This window comes from Pararge aegeria, chromosome 2, assembly GCF_905163445.1.
Source record: "Pararge aegeria chromosome 2, ilParAegt1.1, whole genome shotgun sequence".
In the NCBI taxonomy this organism is placed as follows: Eukaryota; Metazoa; Arthropoda; class Insecta; order Lepidoptera; family Nymphalidae; genus Pararge; species Pararge aegeria.
This window is the reverse complement of record NC_053181.1, coordinates 5,060,324-5,078,860: the sequence shown is the minus strand read 5'-3', so window position 1 is coordinate 5,078,860 and position 18,537 is coordinate 5,060,324. Positions and strand designations below refer to the sequence as shown.

Below are 18,537 nucleotides of genomic sequence, written 5' to 3'. Positions count from 1 at the left end.
ACTAACATTAATCCGACAATAAGCTTAAAAATGTTGAAATCCATATTAATCCATCCATTTTGGTTTATTTTAAATAAGCCAAAATAAAAATGTATTTCTTAAAAATAAGTTTTTTTTTATGTAGTTAGGTCGATATGGGGTTCACCCCTAGCTTTATTTAATACACAGAAATTAAATTTCTTGCCCTAAATCAGGTGAAGATACTATTCTGAGGACCTTTTTTTTAAACATAAGGCTAATTAAGCTAACTGTACAGTAAAATTACACAAATAAATTCAAATTCGAACGTTTGCAAACTTAAAAATTATGAATAAATTTAAGACTAAATCTAAAGAAAATAATTTCACTATTCACATAATAATAACAAAATACAATTAAAAGCTATATAATGTGTAATAACTAAAATACTGTTATTTAAACTATGGAAGTGTTTCTATACTCTGAGGGTATTTTAATTAAATACGTTAAAAATAAGTAAAAAAAAATTACAAAACAAATTATATTTCTCTAGTTTTAATAGTTTCTTATTAAAAGTCGCAACTTAAAAAGATCATTAAAAAGATTCAGAAAATATTTTATTAGATTCGTACTAAAATTATATTAAATTTAAAACTCAACTATATATAGATCTACTTAAGCGCTCTTCACACAAGCCCGTAAAGTATCTGTGTCTTATTTCGTCGGCTTTTTTTGCACACGCGTGGTAAATTGAAACCAACGTAAGCCATAATTTAGTTTAGGTTTAATATCAAGTCATCTATAAAGGGGGTTAGAGATTTCCTTGGAAATAGGGAATAGTTAATTCAACAACTTCTTACAGATTTGCTCGGTTTTAGCAAAATAGCATGGTTCAAGTTAAGGTAATTTGTAGACTATTTTAAGGCAATGGCTTGAACGGGGTGCTGGATTTTGAACATAAATTATAAAATTCACGTATCAATCAAAAATCAAAGTTATATTCAGATAGTTATAGTTGAAAATATCACGGTTCAAATTGATAAAATTCGTGGACTATTTTAAGACAATGGCACTTTGAACGGGTTGCTGGATTTTGAACATAAATTATAAAATTCACGTGTTAATCAAAAATCAAACTTGGTCAGACATTACGTCTTGTAGACAAATTGATTGACAAAAAAGATCCCGTGACGTTGGACCAAAAAATCATATTAAATATTGGGCAAATTTATAGGCCTTAGTGTGCACAGCGCTACAGAGATTTTCCTATACTACAATACGTTAAATAAAGAATGTCTTTTTGGAATGTTTAAAAGGAACCTGCAGTGACGTGAAACAGACTTACAGTACATTAAAGTCCCTGCCCGGGATACGGTCAAAGTTTTGGGGCGCGCGACTCCAGTAGTAGTAGGGGGGTCCGGGGGAGAAGCAGTACTTCTGTTCGAGGGGGGAGTCATCCTGAACCCAGTACATCAGGTAGAAGTTGCACATTTCGTCCTTGTGGGTCGCTCTGGAAAAAGATTTTCTGTTGTTTAATTTTCATATTTTGTCTTATATTACATTATGATAGAGTAAATAGATAATAAAACTCCAGTCGTCACACCAAACCCATTACCGGCCCACTACGGAGCACGGGTCTCCTCCGACATTGAGAAGGGGTTAAGGCCGTAGTCCTCCACGCTGGCCCAGTGCGGATTGGTGGACTCCACGCACGTTTGAGAAAGTTATGTATCTCACGATGTTTCCATTCACCGTTGAAGAAAGTAATATTTTAACTACTTATTTTAACGTTTAAAACGCACATATGTCAGAAAAGTTATGTGCGTTGAGTGCGTTTGGTGCGTGCTGGGATTCGAACTCAGCCCTCCGAAAGTGAATTCGAGCTTCTACCCAATGCGCTATCACCGCCTCAAAAACTCTAGTAGCCTTAGTAAACGATTTTATCGTATTCGCATATCAAACTGGATACCGTCAAAGTAAAATGTGCCTTTGTCTTTAGATTTTAGAGTCGCAAATCCTTTACTTCTGTCTTCTATTTTGCCACTCAAGCTGAAGAATTGTAGGCAAATTTGAGCTTTAATAATAATATATATGTACAACATTTAAATGAAAACCGAAATATTACTAAGTCTTATTTGTGAAACCGAAACGCAAATAGTTTTGAGTTAGCTACTGCCAAAGTTTTTACTGAAAGAAATCAGATACAGCCCTAACATCACATGCTAAATTAAAATCAAGTGACTCCTGTCACTTTATTAGGTACGCGACGCGTAGCGTAGGTACTATGCATGTGTCGGACTTTTACCTTCAATAGGGTTGTCACAAGTAAATTCTTAGAATGTTTTGAATTAGTTTGTATGGAAAAATAAATATGTTTCTTTTGATTTAATATTTCAACAGGTGTTTCCCTATGAAATATCTTAATGCACCCTTCAACAGTATTTCGTAATTCGATTACACGTTGTATACGATCCATTTACTCTGATGTTGAAGTTCGAGAACATTTTATGGTTTTTAACAATTCTATGTTATGCAAAGTTCTTAATTCTGTGGTCGAAAACTTACCCGATGCTAACAGCATGTGTGTGCGTGTTGTTCATAACACAGCGCGCGGCGAGAACGTCGTTAGTCGTGATGGGGGTCCGGCTGACCACAGGGTAGAACATCTGCGGTAGCTGGGGGTTCTTTGAGCCAAGCAACTCCCATATGTCACCTTTGCGGGAACGGCGGACCACGAAACCGGACACCTCGGTACCTGAATATTTAACATATTCAATTTTATCATCATCATATCAACCCACCAGTTGTTTTTGTTTGTTTATATATATATATATATATATAAACAAACAAATTTGATTTGAGATTGCATATTTGTGGGTCATATATATACTTGCTGTTGCCCGCGACTTCGTCTGCGTTTGATTTTGTTTTTTGATGTGGCATTAAATTTAGTTGTAGATCAAAAAAAAAAATAAAGTGCGTAGTATCGCTAAGCCTTAAATGAGGGGTTTGCTGCTGTCCGCTGAGGAGTTCTGTCCTCTATCTCCAACCACAGTTTGGGCAAAATTAAACACATATTATAATAGAGGTTATAGTAGTACAAATATATCTATATACTCTATAGTGTAAAATCGTCAAACACTCATCCCCTCTCCCAAAGGAACCCAGCTTAATGTCGGGATAAAAAGTATCCTATATAACTTCTAACACTTCCAAGAATATGAGTACAAAGTTTCATGAGGATCGGTTAAGTAGATTTTGCGTGAAAGCGTAACAAACAAACTTACATTCACATTAATAATATTAGTAGGGATATATGACCAAAAAATATGCAATCTCACCCTATGATGAAGTCTAAGATGGTAGCGGGCTAACCTGTTAAGGAGTATGGTAGCCTAATAGGTTTCTACGCTACACCGCACCCAGTGGCATGCACTGGGTTTCTAAACAGAGTTCTTTATGCATACAGCAGGTAAATTGCATAAAACGGCAAAAATCCTCTTATACGAGTTACATATAAATTTTAGGGCAGGCAGTGCTTTTGTGCACGTATAGAGTGCACTGATCGCACCGGAAAAATAAATCGCTTAGCGGCACGTCTCTGTCGTTAGGGTTGTAACTAGCGGGAAAAGCCTCCCACTAGACAAATAGGCCCAGTGTGGGGGGGGTCTCTCTATATAAACCCCCACGTTTCTTCGTATAGCGCGGTGTTGCCTATCAAGGTTATTGGAGACTAAATAAGGCTACAACAGTGACTTAAAATATTTAATAACTTTAAAATTAAACCAACGTACAAGGTGGACTAGTGTGAGCGGTGGGCGAGGGACAACTGACTGACGCCGGTAACAAACTTTCCCACAAGCCTTTCGGCGAAACCGCTGACGCCAGCAGGTTCGCTGCACCCAGCGTATTTAATAAACTAATATTTAGATAATTTTCATTGCGTTATTACGATAGAATAGCGGCTTCTATAACATCTTTAGTCAGAGCTCTGTTAGTAACATAGTTGTCTTGCAGTCTCGACTTACCAAGAGAGTGAGTGTGAGTCCGGAAAGCGAAGGGGTGGATGACTTTGTCCTCGTTAATAGTACAGGCTGTCTCCATATGTTCGACTTTGTTCGGGGGTATAACTCCACTGGTGCCCAGTAGAATAACACCAGCTTGCCGGGGCATTCTGCGTGAATAGAAAAAAACTATAACTCACTTTCAATATCGTGTACATTATTACTAGTAGAAACTAGTAATGTCCTTTCATTTGATACCAATTGAGGAAGTTGTAATGCCATTTTTTGGTGGCGGCCATCTTGTATTTCATATTTGTCATAGATTATATTATTCTACTTTTCAAGCCCGTTCATATGATAGCCATATGGAGGGTAGTTGGTAGAAATATCATATCTATCAATCATCTAGATATTATTATAAATAAATAAATAAATAAATAATAAATATACTACGACAATACACACATCGCCACCTAGCCCCAAAGTAAGCGTAGCTTGTGTTATGGGTACTAAAGATGACTGATGAATATTTTAATGAATTATATATACATAAATACTTAGAAAATACATATAAACACCCAGACACTGAAAAACACTTATGCTCATCACACAAACATTTTAAAGTTGTGGGAATCGAACCCACGGCCTTGGACTCAGAAAGCAGGGTCGCTGCCCACTGCGCCAGTCGGCCGTCAAATCATCTATCAATCATCAGACAGATACACAGACAAGCAGACAGGCAGACAGGCACACTGAAAGAGGCAGACATGCACGCCCGCACGCACGCACGCACCCACCCACGCACGCACGACCGCACGCACTTACACACGCACGCACGCACGCACGTTGAAGCAAGTGACATTTGAATTGCTTAAAACACACATAATTTCGAAAAGTTGAGAGGTGCGTGCGTGCTGGGATTCGTTCTTTGCCCCCGAAGTGAAACCGAAATCCTAAGTAGGCTATCACTGCTTCAGTCAAGATTACCATTCAAATACTTATAAAAAACTAGCGTACCCAGCCCGCTTCGCCGGGCTAGATTTTGCTTTATTTTATTTAAACAATAAACTTACATCATTTAATTTAATTTAAGTCTCATAATATATTAAATCGTTTATTTCTCTCCGTATTCATTCTCTTCTATTCTCTTCTCAACAACAATAGAATATCATCATAGTAAATAAAAGATGTATTTGACAGTTTGACAGTTCAAAAATAGGAGTGCTCCGATTGTCACAAAACTTTACAGGATTACTCGCCAGGTCAATCCGGAGATTCCCTGAAAGTTTCATTGAAATCGGTCCAGCCGTTTCGGAGCCTATACGGAACATACCCACACACTTTATCTTTTATAAATTACTAGCGGACCCCAGCGCCATCTGTCGGGCTGATTTGTGAATCTAAACCATCCAGGGTGCCACCCAAACGCATACCGAAAAATTCGGTCCGGCCGTTTAGGAGGAGTTCAGTGACATACACACGCACACAAGAAATATATATATATATATATATATATATTATATATATTATATTATATATATGTATATTATATTATATATTATATTATATAACCTACGTACTAAAATAAAATTAGTTATTGAAAAAGCCGTATGGAATTAGTGACTAACCTTTCGGTTGTATACTCCAAGAAGACGCCAGAGTTGTCAGTTTTGCCCTCTGGAATTACAGTAAAAAAAAAATTTAAACACAGTTGTTGAAATACCATCAACACGTACGAAGCGTTTTGCTTCTTCCTTTCTGATCCGCACCCCAAAGGCCTGGAATGCCCTCCCATATTCCGTCTTCCCCGATACCTATAATCTGGGTACCTTCAAATCAAGAGTGAATAGGCATCTTCTAGGCAAGCGCGCTTCATCTTAGGCTGTATCATCACTTACCATCAGGTGTGATTGCAGTCAAGCTTGTCTATATATTTAAAATATATATATATAATATAATATATATAATATAAAATATATATATATATATATATATGTCCCGCGGAGGCCGAGCGGACGTTTATTTGAAGAACTTTATTTATTAATTTTAACTCTCAACTTATTTTATTTTGTAACGTAAAACCTCATTTAATCAAGCCAAATGGTTTGATGTTGGCTTTGGTAATGTTATTTAAATAACTCTTACATTTTGTGAGATAACAACAGATGGCAATATCAGCGATAAAATACTCTTAATGAATTTTATGTCTGACTGCCATTCAGATCTAACCTAAATTTTATCATCATTTTATTAATGATTTTTAATGTAATTTAATTAAATGGCGGCACTAGTTGTGAAATGTTAATAACTCCATGTAAAGATTTTGCTGTTTGACTGGCAGCAAAATCTGGGATAAATACTTTTTTAAATGATGTTTCGATGTAATTTGTAATTAGTTTAATTTTAGAATAAGTGAGTTTCAAAAATGATTGTTATGACTGATGGAACGACTACGACCAATATGAGTCGATCACGTTGAGGCTAGTTTTGGAGAAGACGTGGTGCGCAGTGGCGGACCCGGTCACGGTGACATTATTATTGAAGAAATGTGCAATAGAATTATTATAATAATTCTAAGAAACAAATAAGTTGTATTTTGGTTTACAATTTATGATTAATTATAATCTATTTACATTTAATCTCGTTTGCTTTGAACTAAGTTTTAATATCAACGAACAGTGTAACCGGCAGAACCGGTTACCCAAGTTGGGTCAGCGGTTCAGCATTTTTTTTCAACGACGGCAAGACGCCTTCTCCGATATATATTAATTTTCTTGAACTAAACTTATTGGAGTCTGAAATATAGTTATTACCGGCACATAAGGCTTAACACCTACGCCTCAGACTGGACACAGGGCAGCACTTTATGTATATTTTATAATTATATATTACGTATATTTATTTAAATTATATATGTATTTGTATCTTTACATTTTGGTATTTATGTATATCCATCAACACTCTTGGCACTATCCCGTTCTCTTGCTGTAAGTCATGTCTACAAAGGTTGCCTGTAAGAGATTGCTTGCAGCAATAAGGCCGCCTTTGCACGTCTACATTGTGTACTGTATACTCCTTACTGTTTCTTTTCCTGTATGTTATACGTGCAATAAAGTGTTTCTTCTTCACTTTGCAGGTCTTTGTGTCCCTCGTATAACTTGCGAAGTGTTGCTCTTATAGGCAATGTGGTTGCCCACTTACTACCAGGTGAGTGTACGGGAACTATGGTGGTAAGCTAGACCGTAACAATAGGAAGATGTTCCTCCGAGCGGATGTTCTTGCTGAGAGACTGAGGTCCAGCCATTCATATTTGGAAGTTGTATCATCATCACCATTATATCAACCCATTACCGGGCCACTACAGGACACGGGTCTCCTCCCACAATGAGAAGGGGTTAAGACCGTAGTCCACCACCCAGGCCCAGCCCATTGGTGGACTTCACACACCTTTGATAATTTTTATAATTTTTTATTAGTGTTTTTACCTACACTTGGAGGAAGTAGATCGAAACTGCAACGTTTCCTACTAGATGACGCTACAGTCGCTATAAGACTGACGTGAAAGGCATATACTAATTTTCGGCAGCGACGGTAGGAGAGCCGAAGCTTAATTGGTGAAAGCGCTCAGGCCGCGATTGCCCGAGAGTCGCAGGTTCAAATCCTGTCGGTTCCGATAATTTTTATATGCAATTTAAATTTATAAAATTGACACCTTTGATAACATTATGAAGAACTTTTTGTTGTAACAAGTGATATTTTAATTACTTAAAACGCGCATAACTTAAAAAAAGTTAGAGGTGCATGCTGGGATTCGAACCCTGCCCCCCCGGATGTGAAGTCGAGCTCCTACCCACTCGGCTAAGACCGCTACAGAAGTTGTATACATGGTCATTATTTAAGAAAACTTTGCTAGCGCGATTCAGGATATTTGTGGCGCCATCTAGTTAGTTATTGTGGAGACCGCCACAGTGAGCGCTAAAATGTTCGCCTTGTATTTACCTGGGAACTTCGTCATATAGTGCACTTGCAACACAAGGTACTTGATGGGCGAGTCGCGGCCAATGAGGAAACCAACATCAGGGGGCAACTGAAGGCGAGGCGCGTCGCGGGCCCAAGCATACACTATCTGTTGACCGGAAATTCATTTTTAACATCATCAGCATTATCAACCTATAACAGGCCCACTACAAGCCAGTCTCCTCTCAGAATTGGGACTCCACACCCCTTTGAGAACATTATGGAGAACTCTCAGGCATACAGGTTTCCCCACGATGTTTTCTTTCACCGATAAAGCTATTGATACTTAAATTCTTAATTTAAAAATCGCACATAGCTTCAAAAAGTTACAGGTGCTTTTACAAACACAAGGTATTTCCGCCACTTATTCGTATTTTTACAAAGAGGATACAAACTCTAGCAATCCCTATACTATTAATGTGAATGCGTTTTGTGTCTCTTCAAGTTTGAAGAACTGACGTGTAATGATCCCGCATAACATAGGATACCTAATCAATTACTATATATACTGACCATCTATCTACTCCCATGATTTAACTCTTCTATAAAAGATTCTGAAACAGTTAGCTTATTGCAAATATTAAAACGGATGATATAATGCTGAATTTCATAATTACAACAGATAGACAAATTCTTACTACTTGATGCGTGCGATACATTTCAAAAAAAGAACATTTGTATGAATTTAAAAAAAAAGAGCAATTAATGAAAGGTTCATATTAAATATTGTAAAATAGTTTTATTGAAATCCGAAACATTATGATAACTTTTTTAGCGTTTGCAAAAATAGCGCCCTTCAATTTTCTGCCAACGCCTTTAAAAAAAACATAAGAAACTTTCAATATACTACTTACGTATCAACACTCGTGGGGGACATAGGCCCCCCAACAGCACGTACCTGCTAAACTATAAGCTGTAGCCCAATGCACGGTTACCATTCTGTAGCTTTCTGGCGTCACAAGGAATACACGGACTCGCGAGTGTTGTCCATATTGACAAAAACATAGGCAAATATGTATGGTGGGGGACCCTACTCTTGTACTCGTGTCGAGTGGTGTTAAGAATTAATGTTAGCAATAAGCTAACCTCATTCTCAGAATCTTTTATAGAGGTTTCATATTATTAAAGTATTGTATGCAAATGTTGATAATGAAGTATTAAAAAACTCCAGTGATATTAACATTCATGTTTTAATACACCTCATTATACAACAGTTGCATAAATAACTATTTTAAGGCCTCGTACATGGGGGTGTTATAGATAGATGGATGAAATTTTTAAGTCCAATCATGCTTTTGCGTTTTAACGCCGTAAATCTGCAACATCTCAGCTGTTTTATCTTTGAAAATAGATTATATATACCTGCGATCCGGACTTGCAAGGGCTCGCCGTGTTGTATCGATCGTCAATCTCATTGCTTTGCATTTCACCGCAACTCCTGGAAGAAACGAGGAAAGTTGTAGTTTGGTAGCTTGAATTAGATTCTTATATACGTTATCTTAAAGTATCAACATCAGATATATACTCATCAACGGCTAAATAGATCCACAGGTAAAGTGTGACCCTAAAGAAGAAGGGTTAACCGTGTCGAAGCTGGTGGAGTCGACGTCCAAATAACTAGGTCATGACAGCTTCGTTATAACTTAACTTCGTTATAATATAACTTACTGCCTCGTTGGTCTGGTGGTGATATTATCGACTGTAAATCACGGTCCTGGGATCTATCAACGGATCGCGCCAATGAATAGTATTGGGTTATTTTATCAAGAAATTCTTAGCAACAGCCCGGAGTTTGAAAATTGGCTGTGATTCTACGTGACGTCGTACCGGATTTTTACACCAAATATCGTCCTTTCTTCAATTCGAGTTCGAGTAGTCTGTATGTGTCATTGCAATTACGTATAGACTTATTCACCGCGGGTAACAACGGGGCGCAGTTAGTTTCATTATAAAAAACTATTTTTTTTTCCTAATTCTAAGGTTGCCTGGCAGAGATCGCTATTAAGCGATAAGGCCGCCTTTTGTATTATACTTCTATTTTTATGTTTCTTTTTTTCTTGTATAATTCTTAAAGTGGTGTACAAATAAATACGTATATCGAACCCACATCATAATGCCACTGCGCCACAGAGGTTGATATATAAAACATAACATCTTCACGCCGCAGTGTGACGTCAGACATCATTTGTTTAGTAAGTACCCACACAATTGATGTTATATGTATGGGCGATGTATGTTATATATATATAACTAAGAAACAAACAAATATATTACTTATATACTTACCAAGCTGAATCATTAGAGCCAGGCTGTGAACAGCCGTACAATAGCATGTGATGGGCCGTATGCATTGAAGCGTTTGGTTTGAATCCCACTGTAATTTAAGAACATAGAATTGCTTACAAATAAATAAGTGAAACAATTATTCATTGTAAAGTCAACATCTGAGGATGCCGGTTCGGAGCAAAACGTGCGTTGATGGTACATTGCCGAAGATCCGTTTGGTGTGGAGTATAAGGATTGAAGAAATTATAAATTACACCATACAGATTCTCCTGCTTTTCGCGGAGTATAGCAAATGAAGCTTAATTTTCATAAGTGAAACGTGAGTGAAACTGTTAACTTCGTTTCTTTTATTAAGAGGGCAAATAGCAATTTGACAAAAAAACCACACAAAGTTATACAAATAAAGGACTGTAGGAAGTACGATAAAATTAACTAAAAATTAATGATATCAAATTAAAATTGCAATTTAATAAAATGAAAAATATCGTTAGTTAAGCTAAAATTACAAAAAAAATAATTAAATAGTTCAAACAAACTAAAAATCACGCTTGGTATAAAAAACTAAACTAATTTATTTCTTTTAGTTTATTCATAATAGCGATTTTTTTTAGTTTTTCTTGATCTATTATTTTTATTAGAGCAAAATTAGTAATTAGGAACTTGTGAGGTAAAAAGATGTAGTTGACACGAAACTACTAATAAAAAACACAGACGTTTAATATAATAATTATATCATATTTTGTTTCATCATTATCAACTAATTACTGGCCCACTGCAGGGCACGAGTCTCGTCTCAGAAAGAGCAGGATTTTGCCAGTAGTCGACCACGTTGGCCAAGTGTGGATTGTTGGACTTCACACGCCTTTAGGAACGTTATGGAGAACTCTTAGGCATGTAGGTTTCATCGCGATATTTTCCTTCACCGTTAAAGCAAGTGCTGTTATTGATTGATATAAATAAAATAACAATGTCAACATTATTTCCACCCCATTTATCTAGTGGTGAGCATGTTTGGCTTCAGATCATGATGTCTTATGTTCGATCCCTGGTGGCTGGTCGGGCCAATGAAGTCCTACGCCTGATCTGATTCAGTGTCGGATGGAGCGGATTATGTGTTTTTTTCTTATTTTATTTCACACAAGTTAAGATAGTAACGGGCTCACCTGTTAAAGAGTATGGTAGTCATACCCCTAATCAGTTTCTACGCGACATCGCACCGGAACACTATATCGCTTAGCGGCACGTCTTTGTCGGTAGTGTGGTAACTATCCACTGCCGAAGCCTCCAACTATACAAAATGTGCACTATAATAACTCCCGCGTATTAAGAGAATGACCACCTTGTTTAAATCGATTAGAGAAACTGGATTTAATATTGTTCATATTGTTAAGCAAGAAAAACAAGTGGCTCTAGACAATTTTGACCGCATATGAAACGTTCTCACGCTCCTTCGCGTTTCCATGAAAACGCAACGCTGAAAACGCTGACGTAGTGGTAATTTGATGACACCGTGAAACATGCATGAGGCAGCCGTTTCAATAAGGATTAGAATTACCTTATATTGCAGAGAAAGCAAGCTAAGCATTCTCTTTGCTATGAATTTAAATGTAATTTATTAATTTAATTTTAAGGATTTATAAAAAAACCCACCCACTGGCTACTGTAGCGAGAATTACAAACAAACATACATGCCTAAAGAACTTATAATAAAATAATATACTACCGACCGTTGCGGTGGATGTGTGAGCGATATTATTAATAATATCTAATAGTAATAATAAATATACTACGACAATACACATCGACATTTAGCCCCAAAGTAAGCGTAGCTTGTGTTATGGGTACTAAGATGACTGATGAATATTTTCATTAATAGGTAATATACATAAAATACTTATGTATTATATACATATAAACACCCAGACACTACAAAACATTCATGTTCATCACACAAACATTTTCGAGTTGTGGGAATCGAACCCTCGGCAGACTCAGAGAGCAGGGTCGCTGCCCACTGCGCCAATCGGCCGTCAAATCCATAACCTTTTAAAATATCTTACCTGACTAGTAATGTTCTACTTTATATCTTAGTGAGTTATATCTTAGTAGTACAAGATTAGGTCGCCCGCAACCGAAGAGTCGTCTTCGAGTATGGAAATACTTGAACATACGATTAAAATGGACCTTGTTTGCATTACATTAAAGCTCAAATTTGTCACCAAAACGGAAACCGAAGCTCTAACCACTAGGCTACCACTCCGTCATTACGGGTCCCCTTAGACTTACACCCGAGCAAGCCTCAGATTTAACTAGCAATGTTAGGACGCGGGCACCGTGACAAATTTCGTAAATTGTAAGTACGCCTCTGGCTTAATAAGGTTGGGAGCCTTAGATACCCGATTAGGATGTAGTCCACAACGCTGGCCCGATTATTAAACTTCACACGCCTTTGAAACTATTAGTTAGTTTGCAGGTTTCCTCACGATGTTTCCCTTCCTGTTAAAGCCTTTTTAAGGGATATTAAAAAGGCCAAATAAAACCGATTATATATTATTATTATATATTATAGATTATTAATTACATTATGATATCCAATCATTACTTTAATTTTATACTTACCAACGTAGAAATTCTTCTGTGGTGCGATTCTTATAGGAGTGCAAAGATACAGCTCATCCTAGAAAAAAAAAAAAATTATACTTAATGCAAATTATTTTTAATTCACTTCATCATCATCATCATCATCACTTCAACCCATTACCGGCCCACTACAGAGCAAGGGTCACAGTGAGAGTGGGATTAAGGCCTTAGTCCAACACGCTGGCCCAGTGCGGATTAGTGGACTCCACACACCTTTGAGAACATTATGTAGAACTCTCGGGCCTGCAGGTTTACTCACGATGTTTTCCTTCACAGTTGAAGCTAGTGATATTTTAATTACTTAAAACGCACATAACTTAGAAAAGTAAGGTGCGTGCTGGGATTCGAACTCGGTCAACCGAATTGAAGTCGAGCTCCTACGCAATGCGCTATCATACATTTATACCCTATAAAGGTATAAATAGTGAATTAAAAATAATTTGCCATAACTAACCCCTATTGCAATTATTAGTCACATTTATTATTAAACTCTTTATTTGTCACACTATTTGTACACCATTATGAAGTTAAGAAAATAAAAAAAAACAATAGAAATACAAAGACAGAAGTAGAATACAAAAGGCGGCCTTATCGCTTAGTAGCGATCTCTGCCAGGCAACCTTTGGATTAGGACAAGATGAGCGAGAGCGGACAGGTGGTGTAAAATTATTATAAACCTAAACAATAAGTGTAGGTTCCAGCATTAACTAAAAAGATACTCGCAATAATACATTGTAATTTTATCGATAAGTAGCACAATATCAACCTCGAAGTTCGTTTTTTTCTACTTATTGTGTTTAGTGAAAAAGTGTCTATGAAAAATAAAGTCAGTCAATTCAAAAATACGACAGTTTATCTGTTCTAATTGTAGATATTCTGTAAAATATCTGTGGGACTGCATATCTAATACATTATTGATTGAGAATAAACTGGAATATTTTCCACCCACATAAATTGTGTGACCGAGTATCTGTGTGGGCGTCCCCTATTCCCAATATACTTAGTACTTATACAACATCAATAGATACGATAGATGATAGTGAGATAACAATAGTTAAGTGTTTCATTAAAGGCTAGATAAGATTTAATGAAATTGCACATTTATTGACATATTTGCTTTAATTGATGATTTGTCAACAACCTGATATACAATGCAACTTTTCGTTTGTTTTACAACAGCAGCCGAGTAAAACTGTCCAATGTCTTCTATTGATAAAACATTAAACAAATTAAATTTATTTCTGGTGCTTAAGAAGCATCCTATATAGAGTGTAAGCGGCGCGGTGCGGCGGTGGTATTGGTGATATTGTAGATTTACTCATGCCTCATGTTAATTTGATCTAGTGCTTTCAGGACTTTAAAGGGGAGGACAACATAACTCATTGCTTAAGTGCTCAGCATTTTCAACTACATAATATATAATCTTTGTTAGGAAGTTTGTGATGTCCAAGCCTTGTCTTGTTAATCAAAGAATTTGTTTATAGTTAACGAAGTGGCTGTTTTTATTGATAACTCACATATTCATTAATATATCTTCTATGTAAGATAAGAAGTTAATGATAAAATAATTTGGTTATGATGCATTTGTTTGTTGGTATATTTGATGCTGAATAAATCTGGTAAAATTTGTCAACAGTTTATTCAAAATGTGTTAAAGATTTACAATGTGAATTGTTAACTATAACAATGAGATGTATTTGACCAAATCATATGATTTGGTCATAAATCTGTCAAAATGGGAACAACTCATTTATTCCACTACAAGTTAGCCCTTTGCTGGTGGTAACTGGGAAGTGAAGATGCAGTCTAAACTGGTAGCGGGATGTCAGGGGTACGGCAAAAGGCAGTTCATGTTAAACACATATGCCTTATTGGTTTCCACATGACATCGTAACGGAACGTTAAATCGCTTAATTGCATTCAGAAATTATAATTTCCAAAATTTCTCAAGCCGAGGACCAAACCTAGTGCTCGTCATAATTAATTATGGTTCTCATGAATTATTAGCAATCTATAAACAAAATCACACATTCGCAATACAGCTTTGGACTACAAGGGGCTTACTACCAACACTTATAGCAGTATTATATTGTTGACAATTTATTTCAGGCTATTATTCCCCAAGGCTACAGAGCATATGAGTTTAATTTCATACTTTTTTCTGCCTATCTTTATACACCCAACAGTTCCTCATGACTGTGTACAACTTTTGATACGAAAATTTCACCCATATCAGCTTTTATTCCAGAACCCACCTCTTTGCATAGCCGCCTATTGATAATTCTAAAGGGTTGTAGTGTGATGTTAAATAGCCTATAATATTATAAGAATAATAATAAATTGCAAATCAGATTGATAGTTCCATAGATTAGCACATTAAAAGCAATTGATAGAAACATAGGTGTATTGCTTATCTTTACGCTATGCTATCTGTGGGTTTTAGTTTTGAGTATAGGAACATACTGAACTATGGGAGCACATAAATAACCTGTGTTATTTGTAAGCTTACATAGTTATATACTTAATTGATGCAAATTCTAAACATGAGTTTTGAATTTGCATCAATTGTCAAATTCTCAAAAAAAAAAACCCTGGTGATGAAGCTCGTCACAAACAAGCCTGTAGATAATTTTTGTTCTAAGCATTTCACTTCGCTGGTAATAAATTTACTATACAAAAATATTCATAACCATGTTGACAAATCATAAAATAGTGCAAGTGTGGTAAATACCTACAGGCACCATTGTAAAACAAATATGTAGGTGCATGTACATAAGTCAATGTTTTAACACTGAGGAATTATTTAATAATGATAGGATTTAACAAAAAGCTTGCATTTAATATGTACTGAGATAATGCTTTTATATCTGGTTTATACTTAATTTTGTAAAGCATTGGAAAAAAGCTTCTAATCCCCATCTGGAACTTAACAATTGTAATGCAAAAAAAGACAACTTCTTAACCTTTGATGAGATTAAATAATAAATAATGAATTAATATACTAAAACAATACACACATCACCATCTAGCCCCAAAGTAAGCGTAGCTTGTGTTATGGGTACTGAGATAGCTGATAAATATTTTTTATGAACATAATACACATAAATTATAATATAAAGATAAACACCCAGACACTGAAAAACATTCATGTTCATCACACAAACACTCTCCAGTTGTGGGAATTGAACCCACGGCCTTGGACTCAGAAAGCAGGGACGCTGCCCACTGCACCACTTGGCTGTCAAGGTTCATTTATCATTTAAGTGCGATGAGAACTGCAAAAGCATGATTTTTATCATTAAAGCGCAAGGAGCTTCCAATCAATAAAAGAGAGCCTAAGAAAAAGAACAATCCTAGCTATTGTTATCTTTCAGATGTAACTTAGGAAAGTAACATTATTAATAAATAAATCCTTTTTCCTTTCTTTGTTCACTTGGGAATTTGTATTTAAACATTCACAATCTGTACCATGTTTGGGGCTTACTATTATCGCTTGAAGCAGTATTATTTTAAAATAAAAATAATTCTGAAATCCTTTATGTGAATTTCTATTTTTTAATAACCTAGGGATAAACTGAAACTAACTAAACTTAAAGTCAACATCATCATCAGTCTGATTACTGACCCATAGCTGGGCATAGGCCTCCCTTCTCATAGGAGAGAGATAAGCGTTTTATTATGATTAGCGTTGTGCTTCTTCCTTTCTGATCCGCACCGCAAAGGCCTGGAATGCCCTCCCATCTTCCGTCTTCCCCAATACCAATAATCTAGGTACCTTCAAATCAAGAGTGAATAGGCATCTTCTAGTCAAGCGCGTTTCATCTTAGGCTGCATCATCACTGACCATCAGATGTGATTGCAGTCAAAGCACTTGTCTATATACTTAAAAAAAAAAATATGAAGTGTAAAGTAAGTGATGATGGAGTCTAAGAGGGTAGCAGGCTAACCTGTTAGGGAGTATGGTAGTCATACTAATCGGTTTCTACACAACAGAGCATTAGAGCACTAAATCACATATCAGTCTTTGTTAGTAGGGTGGTGACTAGCCATGGCCAAAGCCTCCCGGACAAAAAAAAGTATGCCGCCTGTTCCAAGACAAATTCACCCTCATCACCCCTCACTGCCCAATGAGAAGGGTTTAGGCTGTAGGTAGTTCACCATGCTGGACTGCAGATTAGTAAAATAACACAATGCCATGCAAGTTATAGGCTGATAATTAGGTAAAAGCAGTGTTATTTGAAATTATGAACGAAATGTCATATAAAAATAACAATATTGATTAATTGAGAACATTGTGCGTGAAATTAAATGCGTGGAGCAAAGAAATTAATTTGGTCGATAGAAAACTCACCTTATTAGGCGAAACGTTCGGCATAAGAAAATCGTAGGTATCCACTTCGTTTGCCAGTGCATCAAATCGAAAAATTGAAATAGTAAAAAGCAGGGAAATTACGAATTTATATGACTCCATATCTTCAACTATAATATATATTTCATAAAAAACCCAGACGACGCGACTTGCGGTAAATCCCGTTAAAGGTGATACTGATATCTGCTAATTATTTAGATAAATCGATCTCAGTCCGCGGTTTGAATATCGAATACACGACAATACAGTCTCCAGTCCCCGTGCGATTGAATGCCAAAGGCCGAAGCGACAAGTGTTTATATTATTTCGCGATTGTCCTACGCATGACGGATCGATACTGTTTTCATTGAGTTTACTTTACTGACGTCATAGAACAGTGTTTTAACTCTAAAAATGTTTCCCATATTTCGGTTTCATAATAGATTTAAAAATATAAAATAAATGAAATTTATTATTGTTTCTTAATCAGTAATCATTTTCAGTTACTGTTTTTATTAAAAATAGGTAGGGTGTCAGCAACTAAAGCAAGTAGCTAGTCTAATCGTACATTTTACCGGCAGGGTGATTGACGTCACTTGTGGTGAGAGACGTCACTTTTGTTTTTTTTATGTATGGAAAAGTGACGTTTGACAGCAGTGATTGTAAGATTTACGCCTGTCGCAAGCCTGTCGCGGGATACGTAATACCCCTGCCAGATCTTATTACACCAACACAATACATTACACCAACTTGAGAAATGGGAATATTGAACATTCGTGGTGGTATACTTTTTCGTTCAAAGATAATATTGCCAAGAATAGGTTTTTAAATACATTTTTAGCATATAATAATCTCGAAGCATAATTATTTATATATATTTTTTTTCTTATGTGTATGTAATAAACCATTCTGACTTTAATTAGATTTCTAAAAGTAAAATTGCAAACTAATAGATAGGTATGTTAAGTTTCAAATCGTCAATAGATGTCGCAGTATGTACGTTAATTGTGTTTAGTTTGTTGCTACTAGATGGCGCTGATAACAAATCCATTGAAGCATCGCAAACTTTTAATAGTTCTTGTTTTTGTCACTGACTAAAACCCCACGCTGTTCCTACTCACCATGTGTCTACGAAACCACGGGAACACTTTCTTACACAACCGCACATCCGATAACAGTAGTCTGTCGAGGCAGACCCGCCTCGGGCACCACGTGCCCAGTTGCGTCAATTAGAAGAGTACCTACTACTGTATGTAATGGACAACCCCGTTTCCATCACCCGCA

At 36.3% G+C, this 18,537-nt stretch overlaps 1 protein-coding gene across 1 annotated transcript; it reads right to left on the bottom strand.

Moving 5' to 3' along the window:
• Positions 1-520: 520 nt before the first annotated feature.
• LOC120630887 (peptidylglycine alpha-hydroxylating monooxygenase) lies at positions 521-17,579 on the bottom strand. The gene is made up of 9 exons (XM_039900218.1): positions 17,257-17,579; positions 12,885-12,942; positions 10,266-10,353; positions 9,342-9,417; positions 7,962-8,088; positions 5,591-5,639; positions 3,987-4,132; positions 2,524-2,713; positions 521-1,468 (listed from the first exon to the last, which is right to left on the bottom strand). The coding sequence occupies exons 1-9, from the start codon at positions 17,374-17,376 to the stop codon at positions 1,300-1,302; spliced, it is 1,023 nt and encodes a 340-aa protein (XP_039756152.1). The 5' UTR covers positions 17,377-17,579; the 3' UTR covers positions 521-1,299.
• Positions 17,580-18,537: the final 958 nt, after the last annotated feature.

Bases quoted from the DNA above. Each gene is read 5' to 3' on its own strand.
- LOC120630887 (XM_039900218.1), bottom strand. From the start codon at position 17,376: ATGGAGTCATATAAATTCGTAATTTCCCTGCTTTTTACTATTTCAATT. The intron at 8,089-9,341 runs GTATATATAATC...TCCGGTCAACAG, and splicing joins CTTGCAAGTCCGGATCGCAG to ATAGTGTATGCTTGGGCCCG. The intron at 5,640-7,961 runs GTAAATACAAGG...CTGTAATTCCAG, and splicing joins CTATATGACGAAGTTCCCAG to AGGGCAAAACTGACAACTCT.